Raw genomic sequence first — 22,190 nt, 5'->3', positions numbered from 1 at the left:
AGGTCTGTTGGAAAAACACGGATTTGGTGAAAACAGACTTTCACTTGAAGATTTCATCATGTAAAGCGATAATTTGTTGGACAGAATGTCTCAAATATTCAGGGACAGGTGTGGAATTCAATCACACAGCTTGTACTGGACATGTTCTATGTTACCAAGACTGACATGTTTATCTATTTAGAGCTGTTAATCAAACACCTATATGGGACTGTGTGTGCGCGGTCTGCGTCCAGGAAGCCATGATTCATGCCCCGCTATATGCAGCTCATAAACTGGGAGAACGATGAGTTTATCAACCAGTAGTTTGCTCCTAATGGCCGTTCCATTGGTGTGTGAGTGGTTTGTGAATGGCAGAGAAATATCGCGGGGCACATCATGGGTTTGGATCGCTGGAATGATGGGTAGGGGGGCATTGCAGCCTCTGCATGTGGCATGTGTTGTTAAGCTCTTTGACTGGTTGATAGATTGTGTATCAGACACAGACAGACTTCTCCAACTTCAACTTGATCTTGGAGCTTGAAGAAGTCATCCTGATGTGCCACACAGCAGTGGGGCAGGATCTGGATCAGTCTGTTGATGAGGATGGTTTTCCCTCCATTGTTTACGTCGCCAGTGCCAATGATGTACTCAGATTGCTGAAGTTTGTAAAAAGTTCTTGAAAACGTCAATAAACTGGTCTGGGATCAGACGGGAGGAAAGCCTGAAATACGAGGGACACAGCAGGAAACATTGCGTACCTGATTCGTCTACTTGATCCACCATTTAATCTAAATCACTCTCTAATATATTGTTCACATCCGGATGGCGAGTCACCACGCATGTTCTATGCTTTTTTTAACTAGACTGTAAATGTGTCTGTAGAAGAGCGAATCAACAAACAGTACCAATGAACTTAATTGTTTTTATTCTGATTTCACTTGAAATAGATTAAGATAATCCTTTAGCAGTCACACAATGGAGACATTTTTAGGGCCCGAGCACTCACCAGTGCGAGGACCTATTGAATCTGCTAGGATTATTCTTCTTTTTCTCAACATTGATCACAGTTTTGGAGGCCTGAACATGTAAATCCCTGCATCATACATGCACATAAATTTACTAAATTTAATATGCATATGTATCATGACAAGACGCAAAAAAAACATCTGAGACCGAACCCCTCGGTCCAACAGGAAGTCTGCCATATTGATTTCGGCCGCCATTTTGAAATATTTTCCATGCCGCATACTTTAACAAACTCCTCCTACAGATCTAACACCACAGACTTCACATTCACTCAGTATCATCCTCAGACCTTGAAAATGAAAAGTTATAAACTTAGACAGACTTTATTGTCATTCAGTGCGCAACAGGTGAACACAGAACACAATTTTGTTTCAGAGGCTCAGCATTGAATTAAAATATGAAAGTATATACAAAAAAATACCCCAATAAGAATAATAAGTATCAAAAACAGGAACATACTGAAAGCGCAAATCACTGAAAGTGACATTGTTGAGTTGGGTAGTGCAAATATTTTGAGGAAGCAAGGTATCCAGAATAAACAACAATTGTCACTTAGAGTTAAGCAGTCTGATGACATGGGGGAAAAAGCTGTTACGGAGCCTTGTGGTCCTGCACCGAATGCTGCAGAACCTCTTTCCAGAGGCCAGCACGGAAAAAACAGTCCATGGTGAGAGTGGGAGGAGTCTCTGATAATATACTGAGCTCGGGACACGCAGCACTTGGGAGCAATGTCCTGAATGGAGGGGAGAGAAGTCGCAATGATCTTCTCCGCTGTCCTCACCACTCTCCTCACATTCCTCCAGTCAGAGGCTTTAAAGCTTCCACACCACATGGAGATGCAGCTGGTCAGGATGCTCTCTATGGTGCTCCTGTAGAATGTAGTGAGGATGGGCGGGGACAGGAGGGCTGCCCTGCTGGAAAAACCAGCATAGACCAGCATAGCTGGTGACCAGCATAGACCAGCATATGTTGTGTTTTGGTGCTGGTATGCTGGTGACCAGTATCCCATGCTGGTGCTGGTATGTTGATGCTGGTATGCCAGTGACCAGCATACCAGCATCAGCATGGGATGCTGGTGACCTGCTTCCTCAGCAACATCACCAGCAAGACTATGCTGGTAGGCCATCATAATTAATGGGACCTTGCTGGTGGACCAGCTTCTTCATGCTGGTCCACCAGCTAAACCAGCACCAAACCAGCACTATCCAGCATATGCCAGCATAGACCAGCATGGAAATCGTGCTGGTCTATGCTGGTTTTTTCAGCAGGGTGTCCTCATCCTTCGCAGGAAGTGCAGACGTTGCTGTGCCTTCTTGACCAGTGCCGCAGTGTTCACAGACCAGGTGAGGTTGTCTTGTAAGCCAGGTCGTGGTCATCCCTGATGAGGCCCATCACTGTTGTGTCGTCTGCAGACTTCACAGAGTGGTTGGTGGTGGCCCTTGGTATGCAGTCGTGAGTCATCAGAGTGAACAGCAGGGGGCTCGGGACACAGCCTTGAGGGGAGCCTATGCTGAGGGTAATACACTGGAGGTTTTCTGACCGACCCGCACTGACTGTGGTCTTTCAGTGAGGAAGTCTAGCAGCCAGTTGCACAGGGGGGTGCTGAGGCCCAGGGGTCCCAGGTTGTCTAACAGATGCTGTGGAATGATGGTATTAAACGCTAACCTGAAGTCCAGGAACAGCATCCAAACATGAGTGTTTTTCTTCTCCAGGTGTGACATGCTCAGGTGAAGAGTGGTGGAGATGGCGTCCTCAGCGGAGCAGTTCGGCCAGTAGGCAAACTGGAAGAGGTCAGACGTGGCAGGGAGTCTGGAGGTGATGTGCTTCTTTACCAGCCTTTCAATGCACTTCATGATAACAGGAGTGAGTGCGATGGGCCGTTAGTCATTGAGTGATGTCATTTGAGGTTTCTTTGGCACTGGGATGATGGTGGCAGTTTTGAAACATGATGGGTTTTTTGTTTTACAATGTATGTATTGTGGACAAGCGGGGACGTTTTTTTTTTTTACAATTATATATAATTGTTTGAGAAGTAAAGAACTTAAAATAAGATAACTTGATTAGATGACACATTAATAACTGGTGAGTTATGAAACTGAACTGAAGAGAAATATATTTAAAGGGTCTCATTAGTCCTGTTATTTTAATTACCTTTAAAATATATTTTTATCGTTCATTTATTGTTTTGAACTTCTTGTCCTCACTCCACAACACTGGGTGGCGACAATGCGCACTCAAGTTCTCAGATAAACACAAAGACAGAAGAAGTCAAAGCGGAACCCAAACCATAGACGCTTTGCTGCGACACTCGGATTTGTTTATTGGTGACACCTTGGAACAGCTGTTTTGATCGGCTAGTTCCTAGCTACAGCAGACTTGCTGGCTAACTTACGTTGAACAAATAACTTCACCGTTTTCTTTCATTTCTTTGTATACTTTACTGGTAAGTGCGATGTTGTCTGCAATACCATGTTTTATTGTTGGTTGGATTGTTACAGTATTAAAGTCAACGACAGTTGGCAAGCTAACATTAGCCAACCGGGTAAATGTGAGTCTCCTGACAAGCTAACCTTCAATTTACTAAGGATTAAATCTAGACGTATACAACTGACTTACAGGGTTAACTAGAACTGGGTTTTTTAGCCGGGCAGCGTTGCTAACTTAAAATATGCTGTTCTCATACGACATTGCTAGCACAAATTGTGTGCTAATAACGTAACGTAACGTAACCGTTCTGTAAGAATGAAACGTTAGCTTAAATGTCGAAAAAGTAGCCTGAAGTTATCCGAAAAATACTTTTGTTGGCTGCTTGAGGCAAACAACAAAACACGACTTAAGACCTTAAAGGAGCTGTCAGTATCTGCTCTCCTATACAACACAAACACAACTCCACTCATCACTGAAGTAAACTGAAGGGATTGATCGATAACTCTTATTTATGCTGGATTGCATAAGCAAAAAAAAACTTGTTGTTATTGGCTTGTTGACAGAAGTAAAGTGTCAGAATGTCTAAGGTGTATAACTGGCGTATCTTAACCCTCCCAGGTTGACCGGAAGCCTGTCACCATGGAGCCTGCCTGCCGTAAAGACAAGTCGAAGCTGAACTCGACCCCGACCAGAGGAGACAGAGCCAGACAGAAGTCTGCACAGCAAGAGCTCAAACAGCGACAGAGAGCAGAGGTGACCAACACCAGCATCACTGTTTTAAACTTTGAAATCTTACTGCACTCTATCCTATTCTCCAAGAAACTTAACTAGTCGTATGCCAAATGTATTATATGTAACATTAATCCTCAGTCTTGTTTTATTAATTGTGTCTCCTGTCCTTCTGTATTTACAGATTTATGCGTTGAACAAGGTAATGACTGAGTTGGAGCAGCAGCAGTTTGAGACCTTTTGTAAACAGATGCAGTCACAAGGAGAATGATGTCTTTCTGCCTTCCCCTTTCACCTGGACCAGGACCCGTCCCCTCCGGAAACACCATGTGCGCACGCTATTAAGGACACACAACCAAACACTCACACTTAAGGCTTTTACACACACCACGAACGCGTTGAATGAACGAGAAGAATATGCAAAATACTTGCCTGCTAATATGTCACTTCAAAACTGTTGATAGCATGACGATAGCAGGCTCTAATATGCGATTTTGGGACACAGGTGTATTACTACATTGCCGCAGACTGAGCAGGGCAGGGACTGGTAGAAGAACAGTGCATTATTGCAGAGCTCCGGGGCGGCCCCCGGGATCTTTGGAGTTGTACAGATATATTACAGCTTCAGTTCCCAGTCGGTAAATCCAACACACGCAGCAGTCTGTCAGTGCAGGGAGCAATCAATGTCACCCATCCCCAGTCACCTTTGTCACCTTGTCTGTATAATTTTGTTGTCCTTCGTCATGTAATACAGTGACTGATTGATTGATGCCTTCATTTGCGGTGCAAAAGTTCAGAAAAATCAATCTCGTTCAGATTTTTTATTTTTTATTTTTTTTGCTTTTCACAGTGTAATATTCGCCTTCCGTGTGCAAATACTCACAAAAACATTAGCTCGGAAAAAAGGACATTGTCCTGCAAACGATTGGCCTGAAATGTGTAAAGGCCTCGAGACCTACATTCAGTGAGACAATCCTTGTTCGGCTGACTCTGAAGACTGTACTGTTGAGGTCCTGTGCTTAAATATCAACCTTTGTAACATTACTGTAAGATTAATTTGAGCCTATATGCTCTTAATTGACAGTACTGTCAAAATTCAAAATTGACTTTTTTTGAGAGGTAATTTAAATTGATTTGGTCGAACACAGATCATAAGCTGTATTTAAATCCTTCCTGTGCTAAGGAAGGGCAGATGTTATCAGTGTTGTCAGCTGGTCAGAGACCTGTTACTTAAGGCACAGCTGTATAACCACTGGGATGTGTGTAGATGTAAATAAAGCTGCATTTAGTGACTTTTGATCATTACGGACCCCATTACAAAGAAACTTTTAGTATGCAATGAAGTTTAAACAATCAAGCTGAACACTATCTACCCATGTGTATTTGTTACTGACAGGCGGATGAAGCCCTCTGAAGCTTTGGCGCTTACTTTTGGATTGTGCCAAAACATTATTTGTAGTTTTGGGGCCTTAGACTCATTGAGCAGTTACAGCAGCCCTTTAAGACCGGAGCCAAAGCACTGCAACACCTCACTGTTTTTACAATTTCAATCTCATGGGTGCGAGGAGAAAAATACAAGAAGTTAATGTGTTATTTATTCAATCGCAGGACGCTTCCTTCAGAAGTGCTGCAGTTAATGCACATATTGTGCAATGCTTCAGTAAAATAATGAATTAATGTTTGATCCAAAAAGCCTAATCATAAAATATTTTTGTCGAGGCAAATTATGAATGTACCTTATTGGTGTGGTTCAGACCCAGTGTCCACTGAAAGCCCCTGTATCAGTTAAATGAGACACAATGTATTGATCTGAGATCTGATATTGATTGAAATATCGCTCTTACTGTCTTATTTGGACCAGGTGGATTTGTTCCCATACTTACATCTTCATAGTTTACATTTTCTTAGTTATTTTCCTCTCTTATTATCTCACCAAGTTGTGTATCACTTCAGCATATCGTTCGTTATCGTATATCGTTCAGCATTAAAACTGAATGAACCGTGTTTTTTTTTTTACCTTTGTCGCTGAGGCTGCCATTTGGGATTGCATTGCTAACAGTTCCATGGTTGGATCACATCATCGTTGACTCCTTCAAGACTGGCCACGATAAAGACAAATATAAGATTAAACTGACAAAGTGTCAGCTACTGTTGAATGACCACAGTTCTCAGCTCTCAGCCACAGACATTGATGCTGAGTAGGACGGGCAGAACAAGAGGTTGTTTTAAAGTGATCCATAGCCTTAGCTTAATGTAGCTTCAAAACAGGCAGTTCTCTTAATAAACCAGTGTTAATGGTGCTCACTTTGAGCACTCTCGTCAGTGACACTGTATGCCATGCTAACTGGCCTCAACATGAACAATATTGCATCTTATTGTCACATTGTTTATTGTCAACTTTTGTTTCTGTCTGCTGATGACTGTAAAACATTTCTATTGTTTAGTGCAGTCCACTTTCACTTATGCAATTTTAATTTAATGAAAATAAAAGTTAGTTTTTTTTTTCTTAAATGTTTGTTTTTATTTGAGATCGTCTGCTTGTTGTCCACATTTAATGGTTTCATTTTAGGTAATGTTGTTGCTGTATTATTCTCATTCTCATCCTCATCTTCATTCTCATTAATATTATACAAACCTTAAGATTTATTTTGTGCCCCCCTAAGAGAGGCCTTAGCTTCTAGCTGAAACGACTGAACCAAACTAATTCTATATAGATGTTCTTTCAAGCTCCGCGACCAGCACACTGATGGATCAGTATCAATCTATTAACACCTTAAAATAAAAATAATAATAGGAGTCACAGGGACCATTTTTGAGTAGTGTGTTGTACTGATAATACTAATATACTATTTTGATTGCAGGATTTTTACATTAAATACAGTATTTAGACATTAATGTTGCTTTTACTTGCACATAATCTGAGTGCTTTTCCACCACTGTTTATTGGGGAAATGAAACTATTTACCACTTGTAATGATATAAGGCCCCAACTAGAAACCCTCAAAAGCCAAAAAAAGGTGGGTAACCACTGACTTAATCTAAAAAATGTTATACATTTATCGTATTTGTTTTTTTATGTAAAATATTAATCTGGGAACAAGTACAGTTCTTGCCAGTTGTCACTTTCCGAACTGTTAAAACAAAGCCATCGTGACCATTTGTCTTGTTGAGAATTACAGTCTGCGTATCCTCCACCTGACATCTTCAGCACCTACAGTTTCTTGTAGTAGAGGACAAAGCACAACCACACACACACACACACACACTCACACACTGAATGCTGTGTCTACAGTCACAATTCACTCTTGGGATGAAGGATTATCACGTTCAGTTGAATAGACATTTAAATAAAACAGGCAATGGTGTAATTTTGAATTTATTTCACATTATTATTTCCAGTTTGAAAGATAAAAGACTTGACTGCTTACAACACCCCTCTCCACCAATAACAGGACGTTTAATTCCAGGGTAAGTCAGTGTGCAGAGGTCGTAGTTATTAGATCATCATTAATGACTGGGTCGCAAGCAGTAATTTTAATGGGATTAGTAAATCTGCCTTTCTTTGCACCTGCAGTTTTCATAGCAGCAGCATGTTTCCACAGCATGAACAGCATTGTGTATGATATACAGAGGTGAAAGCTAAGTGCATAAGGCAAAGCTGGTCCTCTTGAAACCTTTTAACTGACACTCCACTCTGTGGAGCCTTTCTATTACTCCACGACACTCCTTCAGTATTCCTGACTCCGTGGTTTCATTCTCCCGTAATTCTTTCGTTTACACATCGACAGTAACAGAGCTCCCAGTGACGCGGACTCCGAACCAACCGTCCCAGAACTTGCTGTCTTGTCCCCCGTGTTCGAAGGAGATATAGCGCAATCCAGAGCCGTACTCAGAAAATTTATGGCTGACCTGGAGTTCGAACAGAGAGAGAAAACAACTGTGATGTGAACAGTTAGGTGTGAGTGAACAAGACTGTTCTCCAAAGAAACGGTATCCGTCATCTCAGCAAGTGTCCCAAAACAACTTGTGTTTAAATGACAGCTCTCTCGAGCAATCATAGTAATTATGATACGAGCAAAGGTGCCAAAGTCTACGTGGGGAGGAGCTCGAGTGTTTTCCAACCATGACCACCCAAGCTCCATGGACTCAACCGGCTGGTTTCTACTGTAACCCTGATGCAAAGGTCCCCTAACCAAAACGTAATTTTAACCCAAATGTTTCTAAACTTAACCAAGGCCGCATCAGACCAACTTTAGCCATGTGTGAAGAAAACGCGGCCATCTCATTCATTTAAATCGAACATCTGTGGGCTCTGAAAAAACAATCCTGATTCATCCAGCTAAAACGTTCACTGGTATCCACTTGTGCTGCGAGGTGCTGCATTTGCCAATCACATACACAACACGTTCCTGGATGATTGCTTTGTTGTGGCATCTTAATCACATTGAGACTGTCCAAATACGCACCTCATACTTATTTAGAGCCCAACCATGATCTTTACCAAAAATCTAACTGAATCTCAACCATATTGTTGTCACATCATGAAATGGTTTTATTGAACACAAGTGAAGTCATAAAATTGAAATTAATAGAATGGACGTATCCATAGAAAATGTGTTTTCCTATCAAACAGAAGAGGAAGTAATGAATGGGGAACTCTAAACCAGCTCAATCCTATTACCAATTCTGACCCCTACCCCTCGTTTTCAATTGCCCCCTTGTCTCTAAGAACAGTTTCAATGGGGAGTTGTTGAAATCTATGAAACGGGACGTATTTGTCGTCGACAGTGTATATGTTAACATACACAACTGGACATTTTGAATATGCCATTTGCCATTTATCTGATGGTGCTAGAAAAGCATTGACGCTCCAAATTCATTCACAACTCAGAACTTTCACAATGCTATCAATTAAGTCTAAAAAAAAGTACTGCTTCATTTTCTTATTACTAGAGGTGATTTATAGGCGAACATTAGCTACCTGTGCTCCTACCCTGAAAGTCTGCACTGATATTATAAGAGAGGTACCAGGTGCAGCAACTTGGCAGCCAGAATTTTGTGTTGAAATACATCAAAATATGAGTCTGTCATGCTCAAATTACAAATAACAATGTAAGGTTGGCTAGCTAGCTAGTTAGTTACCTCAGTTTGGACGGTCATGTAGCCCTTACAATTCACCCTACCCCTCTATCCCAACAGGCTTTGGGACACCTTACCCTAAAAAGGAGAGGTAGGGCTACATGGTAGGGTAGGGGCAAGAGGTGCACTGGGATGGCACTTAGTGTACAGTTTATTGCCCTCTCCATGTACCTGTTTCCACGAGCAGTCATCAGTGTCAGGATCGAGAGTCACTTGTTCAGGTTTGAACTCCTGTATGACCTCATGATTCTCATCCAGCAGACACACAGCCATTTGGTAGGTGCAACCGCAATCTGTCCTCCCGCAGTACCTGCAGGAAGAGTCACTCGTTAAACAGTGGCACTAGTCACTAGCAGGAGGGGCTTACATGCACATCAGTCCACGTCTGTCTTACCAGTCTTCCACTGCCACGACAGGCTGAGCATCCAGCTGTTCAGGGGTGTAGCCCTCCTCTATTAGGTTGATCACCTGCCTCTTCAGACACAGCCTACGATACACAGTTTGTCATTGCACAAAATTCACTTTGACATCAAATGAAAATATGAAATATCTGAGAAAAAATGAACACACAAAGATAGTCAATTGTATTTATATTACGATGCACGGTCGAACTTGTGCACCCACTTCAGAAGGTGCGGCTGAGCAGTTAGAGTGAAGAGTTTGTTTTTTTTTAAAAAAGGGGGGGTCATCTACGGATCTTGGGGAATTCCAAAGCCTGGATTGCACTGGATGAGCTGTATGGAAGCATTTCTCTTTGTTTTTGAATTTCTTTTGGTTATTTAGTCCCCGTCTTCAGTTGAATGCTGCAACCCTGACTTGGTGTGGAGCCCCACAAATATTTTGTGGACTACGATACCTCACATGAACATCCATTGGTACAGGGGTATTAGATAATGACAGAATTTTTCCTTTTTGATGAACTTTTCCATAAAAGGAGAAATGGATTAAATCAAAGACTACACAAACAGTAGAAAGCACTCACTCAAATGAGGTTACAAAGTATTTGGACACTCCGTCTATGCAGAAGTCGTGGCCACAGTCTCCTGGCATGTCCTCCACCTTCCACTGACTGCCTCCATTCTCCGTCAGGTCCCAGAATTCCAGCTGCTCTGGGGGAGAAATGCAGAGTCTCAAGCTGTCAATAGCAGCATAATGCATCAGTCTCAAAAGGACTGACATCAGTTTCATGCTGAGACTTTCTTGCAGATAACTCTGTATGATAGCGGGTACTACCAAGAAATGCTGCGCTCCATGGGTGCTGGTGTAGGCAGATAATGTTTGGACAGAGTAGGTTTAGTGGTTTTCTTTGGAGAAATCATAAATTTCACCTTTACTTCACAATACCTTTAAATGTGAAATGAGCACACTGTTGCCCTTTGTGTCTAATTGATCTAAAAACACCCACTACAGCTGTGCTTTTCACCCTTGGACTTGGGGAAAAATGGGTCAGTAGGCTATATCTAGTGTAGCTCTAAACTAGTTTTCCTCCAATTTATCTCACTGAAAATGTTGTATACACTGATAACAAAGTATCTATGCTCTTAAAAATCGTGGAATGCCTCTGGGATCAATTCTTGGACCCATTTATTTTCATTATATATGCTTACTTAGGTTACTCCATCTGTCATTTTGTTTTATGTGGTATCACTATTATACTGAAGATACTAAACTCTCCTTATCTGTACAGCCCAGTGATGCCTCTGGACCAGGTCTCTACAAACATCGTCCCACACCTTGACGCATTTGCCACATCACAAAATCATGGCTACCAAAACACAGGGTTTTTTTACGTAACACTGCAGCATTTTCATCTCACCGAAGATCAAGACTACATTCTTGTATCTCTAGTTGCTAATTGGACTATAAACAATGATCCGCACTTGAAAGATGAAGTCTAGGCCCCAGTTTTTGTTATCTGTTATTCAGATATCTGCTCCAAACCATTGGCTGTTGCCCCCAATAACCACCAGTTACATCGTGGCCAATCCTCCATGAAGAAAATGACATCTTACCTTCACCATATGGATTCTTCAGCAGGTTTCTGGTCATGACTGCAGTTATACAGTGAAGTCAGGGTCTGCACAAGAGAAACAGGAAAAAACAGCATAGATCAATAATAGTCCGCAGTTTATATCGGACTTTCCAGTTCCCATTCACCGCTACCACTCTGGCTTCGGTGCATTTCAAACAGCTAAACCACACACACACACACACACATGCATAAAGGGATCACTTTACAGTTAAGACACAGGACAGATTTAGACCAACTGAAACGTTTGGTACAATATAAGACTACTATTGACAGACACAGGGTTGAATCCAGTGGTGATGAACAGGTTAAAATTGGTCCAAACCCAAACACTAATACCCTGTCTGCTGATTCACAGCACAACAGATGAAGCAAAAGTCCCCCCTCTGTACAGAGGATCAACCTGTCATCAAACAGACATCAGTCAGCAGGAAATCAAGCTGGGATAACATGTTGCCATAGAAACCAATGCTTTAGGGGCTGTTTGGGACTGTTGTCCTGAGTTAAATACCAAAATGCAATTTTGCTATCTAAACAGCAGATAGAAGTTTACAATCACGTTCTACCTCATACAAATGTAAAGCGCTCTGAGTGGTCATTAGACTGGAAAAGCACCATATAAATGCAAGTCCATTTACCATTTAACTGTCCCGACTGTTTACATTTTGCGAATGCAAATCTGAAGCATGCACAGCCTCAGATTTGCACTGTTTTTGTTATTATTATCGTTGTCGCTTTTTTCTTTATTTATCACATGCTGCCTTGTAAATTTGCTTTATTTTGTATATTCTTGTTGTATATATTTTTGTTCTGTGGACAGCAAAGGAAGAATTTCATTGTACAGGGAAACATGTTTCCTTACTGTGCATATGACATTACACACTTTGAATCTTGAAAGTTGAATTTGCTATAAAGATTGCATACTGTAGGAATTACTGTAGATTTTTCTTTTACTTAGCTAACCACTATTACCTCATGTATACAGTAGATACAAAATAACCCCCCCCCCCCCCCCCCCACAACACGAACAATAATCACTATTTTACAAAGGAGAATTGTAGGAGGTCTATGATACCCAAAGATAGTTGTGCATTCACACGACTTAGTTGCATATTTGTCCTGCATTTCACAGCTCACTGAGGCTCCAAACTCAAACAGCTGAGTCATCTGAACCTGCAGTCTCAGAGTCTTAAGCACAAAAAATGCAGCACATGCACATTAATGTCATGCTCTGCTGTGAATGACGCACTCTTTTCTGTCTAAATACATAAGACAGCAAATGTGTTACTCACAGTCAGGGTGAGGCAATGGCAGTCTTGTGTTTTGTTTGTCTTCCTCTCTGACTTTCACTGGAGCTCCTCTGCAGGATAGTGCCCTCGTGACAGTGTGGCTTTTATAGCAAGGGCAACGCCGCACAAACACTGAGAGACTGAGAGGGGAAGGGAGGGAGAGAGGGAGGGAGGGAGAGAGGGAGAGGAGGAGGAGAGACACAAAACACCTAATCTGCAGCATGGGAGGGAGCATCCATCCAGCGGAACTCAGCAGAACCACACATGCACACACTCAGCACAAATGTCAGCTCGAGCCAGAAACACGTCAACACCAACAGAAGACATTCAGTGCTCCGATTTAAAGTGCATAATTGATTTGCTCAAGTGAAAAGGCTGAACATAAATACAAAAGAAGCATGTTGGAGTTGAGCCAATCTGTGCATTTCACCAGCTCACTGGTGCACATAAATTATTTGCACCGGCACTCACTGTGATCGCGATGCTCACAGTGTATAGCTCATCTGTCATGGCAGGATGAGGAAGACTAAATACAGTATACAGTAAAGACTGTTGACATTTGAGCTGAACTATTTAAGCCACTACTACTCCATTAAAAAAAGCATGTGTGTGTGTGTGTGTGTGTGTGTGTGTGAATGAAGTGAGTGAATTTGGATTTGGATATTGTAACTTTTGTGCTATTGCTCCCTGTGATGCAACAGTAACACTTAAATTACAACAGGAAGTTAAACTTTTTTTGCTTCTAATATGTTGTTATTCTTTACCTTTATTGGTTTTATGTGTATACGTATGTACCCCTTTGACCTTGTGAACAAAAAAAAAGTAAAATCTGGTATTATCCATGAACTTATTATCCAGGTGATGGCTCCATGGTGTCTGTCGACTTCATTCCAATCTTACCGTCAGAAAAATTAAAGGAAGAGTTTGTCATCTAAGCTGATATGCTTTATCACTGACTAGCTGATTGTGTAGAAATTGGTATTTCGTGTGATTTGGTGCAACACCACTACCATAAATTCAAATCCCAGGTAAGTAACAATTTGTCGGATGTAATGTAGGTGCCACTGCAAACCCTCATGAAGTCACGTCAGTGTTATGTGTTGAAAACTTGTATGTTGAAGTAGACATGTATGTAGCGCTGTGATCCTACCCTCTCACTGAAGTTACATAGTGCAGAGATAATGATAGGGGGGCTGGCTGGCTGAGACAGAGACACACCGCTCACACTATTACAAGACATTGCATCATCATAATGATTCTGAAGCTGTTATTAGAAGGTAGAATAGTGACATAATGTTGCTTGGCTTGGCACAAAGACTGGAATTAGGGGTCAACAGGAAGTCACTGCTTCCAGTCAAGAAACAGTCCAGAACATAAAACCCTTAAATGTCGATTTGCTGCTCTGTGCAGCACTTCTGAGCTGATCTCTTCTGATCCAGCTTATTGACAACTCAGCAGGTTCCTAGGGGGTCCAAGGGCTCACAAAGCAATACACATGCACTGACTACACCATTAACCGTGAATGTACAGCAAATATTGCCTTTCTAAAGTCTAAAGTGGGTCGTATTCAATTTACTGTATAGTTGTAGTTGTAGTAACAAATATTACCTGCAGAGGGTGGTAATGAACCACAAACACATTTTACCGAGTTGCGCAATGCATATTTTGGAGAGCTGTTGTCAAATAGTGAAAAAAATATCAATTTAGAAAGGAAAAAAAAAGCTAAATCTACATGACGTATTTTTCCTTGGACGTGGCACCTTTAATTCCAACATACAGCATGTCATGTCCAAAGCAATGGGCGCCGTTTTGTTTTGTTTACTTACGACTCGCACATGAATAAAGTTTTGGGTGGGTATACAAAATAAGGCTTTATTCTGGGCCACAACACCAAAGGGTCATAACACAATGAATACATTTCATACATTACAACGTACACAAAATACCTCCCAATATGGGAGAGGAATGATTCAAGTTCACCATTGCAGTTCGATCAGGATTGTCCTGCAGACAGTACAGTACAACTTTCAACAACCAATACGACAACATTGTGCCATAAATAAAAAGTGGTGTATAAATCATACAAAAGCAGGAATTTCAAGAAATATCAAACATTAGGATTGCAAACATGGCTTAAAACACATCTTTTAGGAATGAAGAAATACTGTAGTTTTAGTGCCTTTTGTTGGAAGTGCATATTTCCCTGTATTGATCTGGGTTGTAAAGTTTGGATCTTTTCCTGGTCGACACATTAGGTATGAGGAGTCCTTTTCCAACAAAACATTCTTCCACAGGGATAAGCTTCTGTGGAGCAAATCCTTGTTGCTGCCCTGTCTGAAGAAGCTTCAGAAATCTTGCTATGATTGTACGAATTCATGTCCAAGACAACAGTGCATATTCAACTGCATGACCCTTATACCTTCCTGCTTTGGCATTTTAGTGCAGCACCAGATATCGTGTATTCCAGTGATACAGCACCCATAAGTGTCCCTTCATAAATGGGTTGCCTGCTTAGCAAGTGTCCTTATTTGTATGGGAATGTGATAATAATTCCAGTTCTTTGGAACAGCTGCAGTCGAGGCTCCTTTCTTGGATCTAAGCTTCAGAGGATGCCTGGGGTTTCAGCTGGGCCTTCTCCATGGTCGTACCATATGGATCTGACCTTTTGAAGAAGCCCATCTGGAGGGGAACATGGAGAGAGGAAGGTCACGTACAGATTAATCTAACACAAAGTCTGGACTGTAAGGTGTGAACTCTCTAGAAATTAATGTTCCCTTTCTCTTTCATGGTTATTCTCATTAATGTTTCTGGCTAACAGAAGCCTTATAAACTCCTCCTATATGAGAGCAAAACACCCAGGCCGAAACAAAAAAAACCCCTACAGATGACAAGGCCGCATCTTTTCTATTATTATCATCTATCTATCCATCTATCATTTTGCATCTTTTTCTACATGGACATTTTGCATCTTTTTTAGATGTTCTATCTTTCTTTCACCGTGGACATTTATTGTCTCTTTGTGATTGTTTTGTGTCTCTGTAGCCCTTTTAAGTCTCTTAAAAGTAGTTTTGTATCTCTTTTTGGTTGTTTTGCATGACTTTTTGGTCATTCTGTCGCTTTGTAATAGTTTTTTAATCTCATTATTATTCTGTGTCTTTTTGTAGTTGATTTGAGTGTCTTTTTCTGTCTTTTGTACTGGTTTCTTATGTTGTGTCTCTGTGTATTCGTACTGCATCCCCTTGTAGTCATTTGGCGTCTCCTTGAAGTCATTCTGTGTCTTTTTGTAGCGACGTAGCATCTCTTTATTTACAATGCGTCTTTTTGGATTGGTTTTGTCTTTCTTTGTAGTGGTCTTTGCGTCTCTTTGTATTCTTAGTGCATTTCTTTGTAGTTGTTTATCTCTCTTTGTAGTCTTTCTGCATCCCTTTTAAGTCCTTTTGCATCTCTTCGTTGTCATTTTGTGTTTTATGGCAGCCTTTCTTCATCTCTATATTTGTATTGCGTCTTTTTGTAATGGTTTTTAGTCAGGTTGCATCTGTTTGCAGTTGTACTACATCGCTACTGAGTCATTTTACTCAACATATGTGTATGCATGTGGAGATAACGATTAATGAGACCACATCGCTGTCAAAAAGTTTGTCTTTTGGTCCTTGTTGTAACATTAACTAACCCCTATTTCAACTGTACCTTAATTGTCAGAAACGGGTATTATTTCTAATAATTGTATAGTCAGAGTTATTTATCAGATTATTACCTTGTATAGTAGATATATGAGCAGGGAGAGCAATAGCAACCCAGCTAGAATAGCCAGGATGATGATCCACACTGGAACATAGAAGAGACTGTCTGGCTTGTTCCACAACACAGCTGTCACCACCTGAACAACAGGAAATGAGATGAGCCTCGGTAGATTTGTACCACCTTTCACTGACACTCACATGTAAATACGCTGAAGTTTACAAGCTCATTACATTTATAAGAAACCAAGAAAAACACAATTTCTGATGAAGGTACCTTTTTGGATCCGGATGGCTTCAATTTTGGAGGGATAGAATAAGGCATCCTGTTCACCCTGTACTGAACGGAGCACTCCATAACATACTGCTTATAAGCCCTCTGTGGACAAGGAAAAGGTCATAAGAAAAACAACCATTTTAATAAGGACTCGACTGATAATTTGATCCTAAAAGGTTCAGTGTGTAGGATCTAGGAGCAGAGATATGATATAATAATCATAATTACGTTTTCTTGAGTGTATAATCACCTCAAACTAAGAATCACTGTTTTCTTTACCCTAGAATGAGCATTTCATGTCTGAAGAGGGAAATTATTAATGCTAAGCATGCCAATGTGCTCGAATGGAATCTTGTAAAATTCAGACTGATACATAAACCAACAGACAGGTAGAACAGAATTTATCAGTTCTACAAAATACAAGCAATAAAGCAAACATCCTGATGTTCAGTCCTCCTGTCTAAGGCCTTGTGCTGTTGACTACATACTAATGCTGCCCATATGCAGGGTGGTCATACTGATAATATTACAATCAAAAGGTGTCTGTATGCATTAAACATGTGAAAAGATGCCGAGGAGCTCCCCACAGATGACTGAAAAGTTACAAAAAAATTGTTGATGATGGTAAGAAGTCCCAGGAAGACGCAGGTAAACAAAAAATGTAGCCCTTGGACAAGACGTGTGATTTGATTCAATGATAAACTGAATGTAAAGTAATTTGTGTATTATAACTGCAAACATATTCTGGGAAAATTAGTAGCTCTATTCAGGTGTAGTAAATACTGTATAGTATAAACATGTAGTATGGAGTTGTAATGTTGCTTAGTGTCCTGCCCAGCAGAGGGCAGTGTGAGAACACAGATGATCTGACTTCACCGTGTTTCTCATCTGCTCTGTGTTTACCTCTTGACTTGAGCTTCCTGCTCTAAACAGATGTGAGCAACACAGCAGAGCAGTGTGTCCTGCAGTCTCACCTCGATGAAGGTTTCAGCCCAGACTCTGGAGCGTACGCTCAGGATAACGCTGGCTCCTCTCTCCAGCAGCCCAACATTACACTGCAGCTGCCAGCACTCCACTGCAGAGCACGTCTACAGAGGGACAGAGCCAGTCAGACACATCGCACACAGATAATGGAGCATTCAGTACTATTCCTTTTCATTTATGATTGTGCTGCCAAACATTGGCCAAGTAGTCTCACAGCCAAAACGATTTGGTGGACTTCTTCCATTATCCACTTTTAATTTTGAAAAGTAGTAGAAGATTCATTGCCTGCATGATATCTTTTTGAAAGCACTTATCCATTTAAAAAGATAAATCCATGCTGCATTGAAATAGAGAGAATAGAGAGAGTATTAATATGAAAAATGTAGATACAGGTAGACAGTAGATACATAGTAGATGTGACTTATACATTGGTCTTTGATCGAGTACTTACTGCACTTATATTGGTAATGGTGTAAATGTCAGCCAGTAAGTGAAAAGCATATCAATACAGAAATGGAAACTATGTCTAAAGTGATTTAGAAAGGGTCATCATGATGTAATATGTCCACCATAGCTGTGGTGTGGTGGTGTCTTGGCAGACGGGTCCACTCTGGCTCACTGGAACCACAGCAGGCAAGTCATTTGTTCCTTGGGTCTGTCCCTAAGACACGGCGCCTCCCTGAACTTGGTGCAGCTTTACAGGGGCGCTTATGTTGCCTTAGAGGAGGCACTACCTTAAAGACTAAAGTCAGGGAAAAGTATCCTGTGCACAGCAAACAAACACATTACTCTGCATGAAACATTGTAACACTGATACACCTCTGCGCCACATATATCATCAGCAGATTTTCCAAACTCCTAAATATTGACATATCAGTCAAAAAAAGCAACCACAAGTTGGGCTGTAATAGAAATTGTCCTCCATTGGGAAAGTCGTTACCACAGTCAGTGCAGTCACAGCAGTAAACAGAGCGTCATAGACTCTATGACCACTGTCAGCAGCCTTTTTCACCCAATAAAAGCTTTGGCACACAGGAAGTGATTTTAAATTTCTGTTGGTCTAACCGGAGTACACATATTACATTTGCAGGAGCTGTGGCTATCTTTGGTACATTAGTAAGCACTAATTCATTTGGTGTTCTGTGCGCCACACCCTCAGTCATTTAGGGCAGCACTTTGATCTATGGTCTATTCATAGGACTTCGTTCTGCTCTCAAAGGTAGTTCCAAAAGACACAAGGGGCAGCATGTCATCAGAGTCACCTTCAATTCTGTTATTTCTGCCTGGACTGGGACCTCTGATCATAGGGGGGAGTCGTCACATGCAGTGGGGCTCAGCTCAACTCGGCTTTATCATCATCCTTAGTCTAAGTTTGGTAAAAGAGAGGGACTTCAATTCAGATGGCGTATTGTTGCATTTTTTGTTTGTTTAGTAAGGAAAATATACATGAGAGTATCTCCTTTCTATACACTTTGTGAGGTTTTTTTGGCCTTCACACACTAAAAGCTCACTTTTTAGTCAGACTATCGCTTCTTGAAGTAGGCTACAAAGTGGTATTACAAGACAGGGCCAGTGCTAGCTGGTTAGCATGCTAACTTCAGTCAAAACAGTAAGTACAGTGGACATCTTTGGCGTATCATAGCTGTTGTTTCTTCACACTGTTTTTTGAATGTTTTCTAGATATCTAGAATATCACTCCTTTAACATCTGGCACGGTTTTAGTGAAATAAATCTGATAACATGTTTTAAATGTTTATTTTGCATAATAGGCTCTGGGTTCCAGGACACTGTCAGAAGTCAGTCACTTCAGATTGCTTGTAATTCTAAAGTAACTTCAATGTGTCAACATTCAACTTTCAAAACAGTGAAGCTTGGAGGTTTGGAAGCAACTTCAACATGTGGTTAGATTCTCTTGTTTAAAGATGATTCATTTAAATACCATGAAGGAGATTAGCTGGCAAACATTACAGTAAGTGACGCAAGCTGCACAAAAGCAACCCACTAAATCAACAAACTAATTAACTTCATCTCACAAATAATTACAGCTAGCAGCAGGAGAGGTTGACCAGAGCTCATTACTGCAGATCTATTTCCTCTGTTGAAAGAAATAATCTCATTATCATTTAAATCTTTTTCAAGCTCAGAGGCCGGAGCTTCCTCCTCCCACAATCTGACTGGACTTTTTTTGGTCTAGGTTTAATACATGCGTGATGAAAGCCCACTCAGGGGACTGAGACACAGGACACTTCCACACACTAATGAAAACACACTCCTGTAAGAAATCCAGTGGGACTGAACACCCAACACAAGAGCCACTGACTATATTTAAGAGCCTCTGTTGTGGTGTGTTTGTAAGAGTGAACCACTCTACAGACTCACGTCACCTCCACATGCTGAGTCAAGCAGGAAAGAGAAGGAGTAGAACAAACACCCCCTGTGGTCTTTATGAGACACATGAGTGAACTGTTCTTTCCTGATGAGGAACAAATGTTCTCAACAAGTTAAAAAAAAAAGAAAAAGGTGAATCCATCAAAAACGGACTGCAGCTTTCAAATCGCTGGAAAGCGGATTTTTGCCTTTGCCAGCTAAGCTCATACCTCAGTGAGTCTCTGTGCTAAGCTGAGCTAAACACAACGGTTGCTGGACAATCAAAATACGATCGTTTCGGGCACACAAAAGTGTAGGCATGTAGTTCAGGGTGTGGTTAGGCTCAGGGTTTATGAACTTAATGCAAACTTTACAGATTTTTGCATCAAAGTCTGTTTACTACTTTAGCATATGTGGGGGAAAAGTCATTTAAACCCTTTTGCGATTCCAGAGAGAGCTCTGCAAAGTCTGACAAATATCCTCAAGTGATGTCACTTGAGTCAGCAGCAGCTGGGGCTGAGGACTACTACATTAGCTGCTACTAGCATAGCAAACACAAATCTACAAATGAACCGTCTGCAGTCACGTTGAATTGTGGGTAATGTAGGTGTTGACAAGGAAGAAGAATGCCTGGAATAAAATGATATCTCTGGTTTTGCTGCATCAATTTTAGACTATTTTTACTTTCCTACAAAACATATTCTCTTTTGTTCATTACAACTATATTGTCTTTGTCTCACCAGGTTTCCTTGATCAGCCAAAAGGTCCCTGTACAGCTCCCTCCTCTGTATGCGATGCTCAGTGCTGGATTTCAGTGATGAGGGACCCTCTGGTGCAGGAGGCTGGAGCTGCAGACATGAAGACATTAACAGAGTCATTAACAAACGCAATCAAATGTTCAAGGCCAGGAATAGACTGAGGGTAATGACCTCACCATGGCAACCAAGCTGTGTGTATGTGTGTGTGTGTGTGTGTGTGTGTGTGTGTGTGTCCTCACCTTGAGTTTCAGTGCATTGAAGGTGTGTTTTGAGGAGCAGCTGAGCGGGCCCTCGGTGAGCACCTCTACAGGGTAGAGCAGCGGGTGGCCGTAAGCCCTCAGAGGACACCTCACCTCTAATGTCGACTGGCTGACCACACTGGGACCATTATTCACCAACTGGAACCGAGATCAGAGTTAGAACTTAGATGCTGGTTCTGAAAACACCTATTTCAAAATCAAAAAGGGCTTTTTGGAGTGAAATAAATCTTCATTACAATTATTTTTTTAACACAACCACTGGGAAAGTCAGTAAGTTAGTAGCCCCACACGCTAAAAACTGGGAGGCTTCAGCTTACATTTACTGCGTCGGGCGCCTGACCCAATCACTTTCAATTCGGGCTTGGTTACTACTCTCTCAGACTCGTTTGGGTTTGGACAGAAAAAGTATGTTCTGCACTCTACAAACTATATCGGGAGGTTTTCTAAGAACTCTCGGTGTACCTCATAGACCTGCTGAAGCTCCGGGCCGATGTCCTGCTCCTCTCTCAGACTCTGGCTAACGCTCCAGTTGGGAGGGGGGAAGATGACTTTGTCTGGGAGAGAAACACTGCAACAGAAACACACCGAGGGACCATTATGATAAGCACGATTGTATGACGGTTATGCGATGTGCCGGAAGACTCGGTGATGAAGCCTCACCCCTGCAGAATGACGTCAGCCATCGCAGCCACCTGCAGCTCGTACAGCACCACCTCACTCTCTGAGTTGTTTGCATTTTTGCTAGAACGGAAAGACAGGAGCGACATTTATTAACAACCTGATGAAAGTGTAGAGAGATATAATTCAATAACTGCAAAATTGGATGGCTTCAAAAAAACTAAATTAAACATTTAACTGCATAACATTGTGTGAACATCGAGACACATTCCAACAAGCACTTGCAGACACCTCTCATGAACCTCACATTATAGTACGGGACCCACTAAAAGGTGACCTACCTTCGTATTTGGAGCTCGAACTCTACAGTTTTGTAAGTGTACTTCAGTCTGGGCACAGTGAAGCGTAGGCCGGCCCACAGCTAGGAAACGACCCAGAGAAACTCTTTACAATTTATCCACGGAATATGACACAGTAATCACAAGAAAAGTACAAAGATGTCTCACATTTGTCTTACGTTTATTTGCTCTTCTTTACCCTGCACTCAATAACTTTTCTACATTCCCTCCAC

The 22,190-nt window shown here is 41.4% G+C and overlaps 3 protein-coding genes across 4 annotated transcripts in view; 1 reads left to right on the top strand and 2 right to left on the bottom strand.

Moving 5' to 3' along the window:
• The first annotated feature begins 2,246 nt into the window (after positions 1-2,246).
• On the top strand, positions 2,247-6,666 carry svbp (small vasohibin binding protein). 2 transcript variants are annotated; one of them, XM_030421283.1, is made up of 4 exons: positions 2,247-2,348; positions 2,718-2,820; positions 4,051-4,185; positions 4,346-6,666. In XM_030421283.1, the coding sequence occupies exons 3-4, from the start codon at positions 4,072-4,074 to the stop codon at positions 4,430-4,432; spliced, it is 201 nt and encodes a 66-aa protein (XP_030277143.1). In that variant the 5' UTR covers positions 2,247-2,348; positions 2,718-2,820; positions 4,051-4,071; the 3' UTR covers positions 4,433-6,666. The 2 variants fall into 2 exon arrangements, with proteins under 2 accessions (XP_030277143.1, XP_030277142.1); XM_030421282.1 differs by lacking the exons at positions 2,247-2,348; positions 2,718-2,820 and adding an exon at positions 3,308-3,448.
• An 855-nt stretch (positions 6,667-7,521) lies between these two features.
• Positions 7,522-12,777, bottom strand: fbxo2 (F-box protein 2). Its single transcript, XM_030421281.1, has 6 exons — positions 12,622-12,777; positions 11,313-11,377; positions 10,283-10,409; positions 9,695-9,787; positions 9,472-9,610; positions 7,522-8,070 (listed from the first exon to the last, which is right to left on the bottom strand). The coding sequence occupies exons 2-6, from the start codon at positions 11,347-11,349 to the stop codon at positions 7,936-7,938; spliced, it is 531 nt and encodes a 176-aa protein (XP_030277141.1). The 5' UTR covers positions 11,350-11,377; positions 12,622-12,777; the 3' UTR covers positions 7,522-7,935.
• A 1,686-nt stretch (positions 12,778-14,463) lies between these two features.
• The window catches only part of LOC115584082 (integrin alpha-5-like), a 44,016-nt gene continuing 36,289 nt past the window's right edge, over positions 14,464-22,190 (bottom strand). Inside the window, exons 22-30 of the mRNA XM_030421480.1 lie at positions 21,961-22,040; positions 21,662-21,742; positions 21,464-21,569; positions 20,981-21,139; positions 20,724-20,831; positions 17,607-17,720; positions 16,633-16,734; positions 16,373-16,495; positions 14,464-15,297 (exon numbers count right to left, since the gene is read on the bottom strand). Of these exons, the coding sequence (XP_030277340.1) occupies positions 15,214-15,297; positions 16,373-16,495; positions 16,633-16,734; positions 17,607-17,720; positions 20,724-20,831; positions 20,981-21,139; positions 21,464-21,569; positions 21,662-21,742; positions 21,961-22,040 (957 nt within the window). The 3' untranslated portion in view covers positions 14,464-15,213. The remainder of the gene's footprint in view (positions 15,298-16,372; positions 16,496-16,632; positions 16,735-17,606; positions 17,721-20,723; positions 20,832-20,980; positions 21,140-21,463; positions 21,570-21,661; positions 21,743-21,960; positions 22,041-22,190) is intronic.

This window comes from Sparus aurata, chromosome 6, assembly GCF_900880675.1.
Source record: "Sparus aurata chromosome 6, fSpaAur1.1, whole genome shotgun sequence".
Lineage (NCBI taxonomy): Eukaryota > Metazoa > Chordata > Actinopteri > Spariformes > Sparidae > Sparus > Sparus aurata.
The sequence above is the reverse complement of the archived record's forward strand: the minus strand, read 5'-3'. Positions and strand labels throughout refer to the sequence as shown.

Coding starts and splice junctions, on each gene's coding strand:
- svbp (XM_030421283.1), top strand. CDS start 4,072: ATGGAGCCTGCCTGCCGTAAAGACAAGTCGAAGCTGAACTCGACCCCG. Junction 4,186..4,345: donor AACAGCGACAGAGAGCAGAG/GTGACCAACACC, acceptor CTGTATTTACAG/ATTTATGCGTTGAACAAGGT.
- fbxo2 (XM_030421281.1), bottom strand. CDS start 11,349: ATGACCAGAAACCTGCTGAAGAATCCATATGGTGAAG. Junction 10,410..11,312: donor GAAGAATCCATATGGTGAAG/GTAAGATGTCAT, acceptor TTTCTCCCCCAG/AGCAGCTGGAATTCTGGGAC. Junction 8,071..9,471: donor ATGACTGCTCGTGGAAACAG/GTACATGGAGAG, acceptor TTCGAACTCCAG/GTCAGCCATAAATTTTCTGA.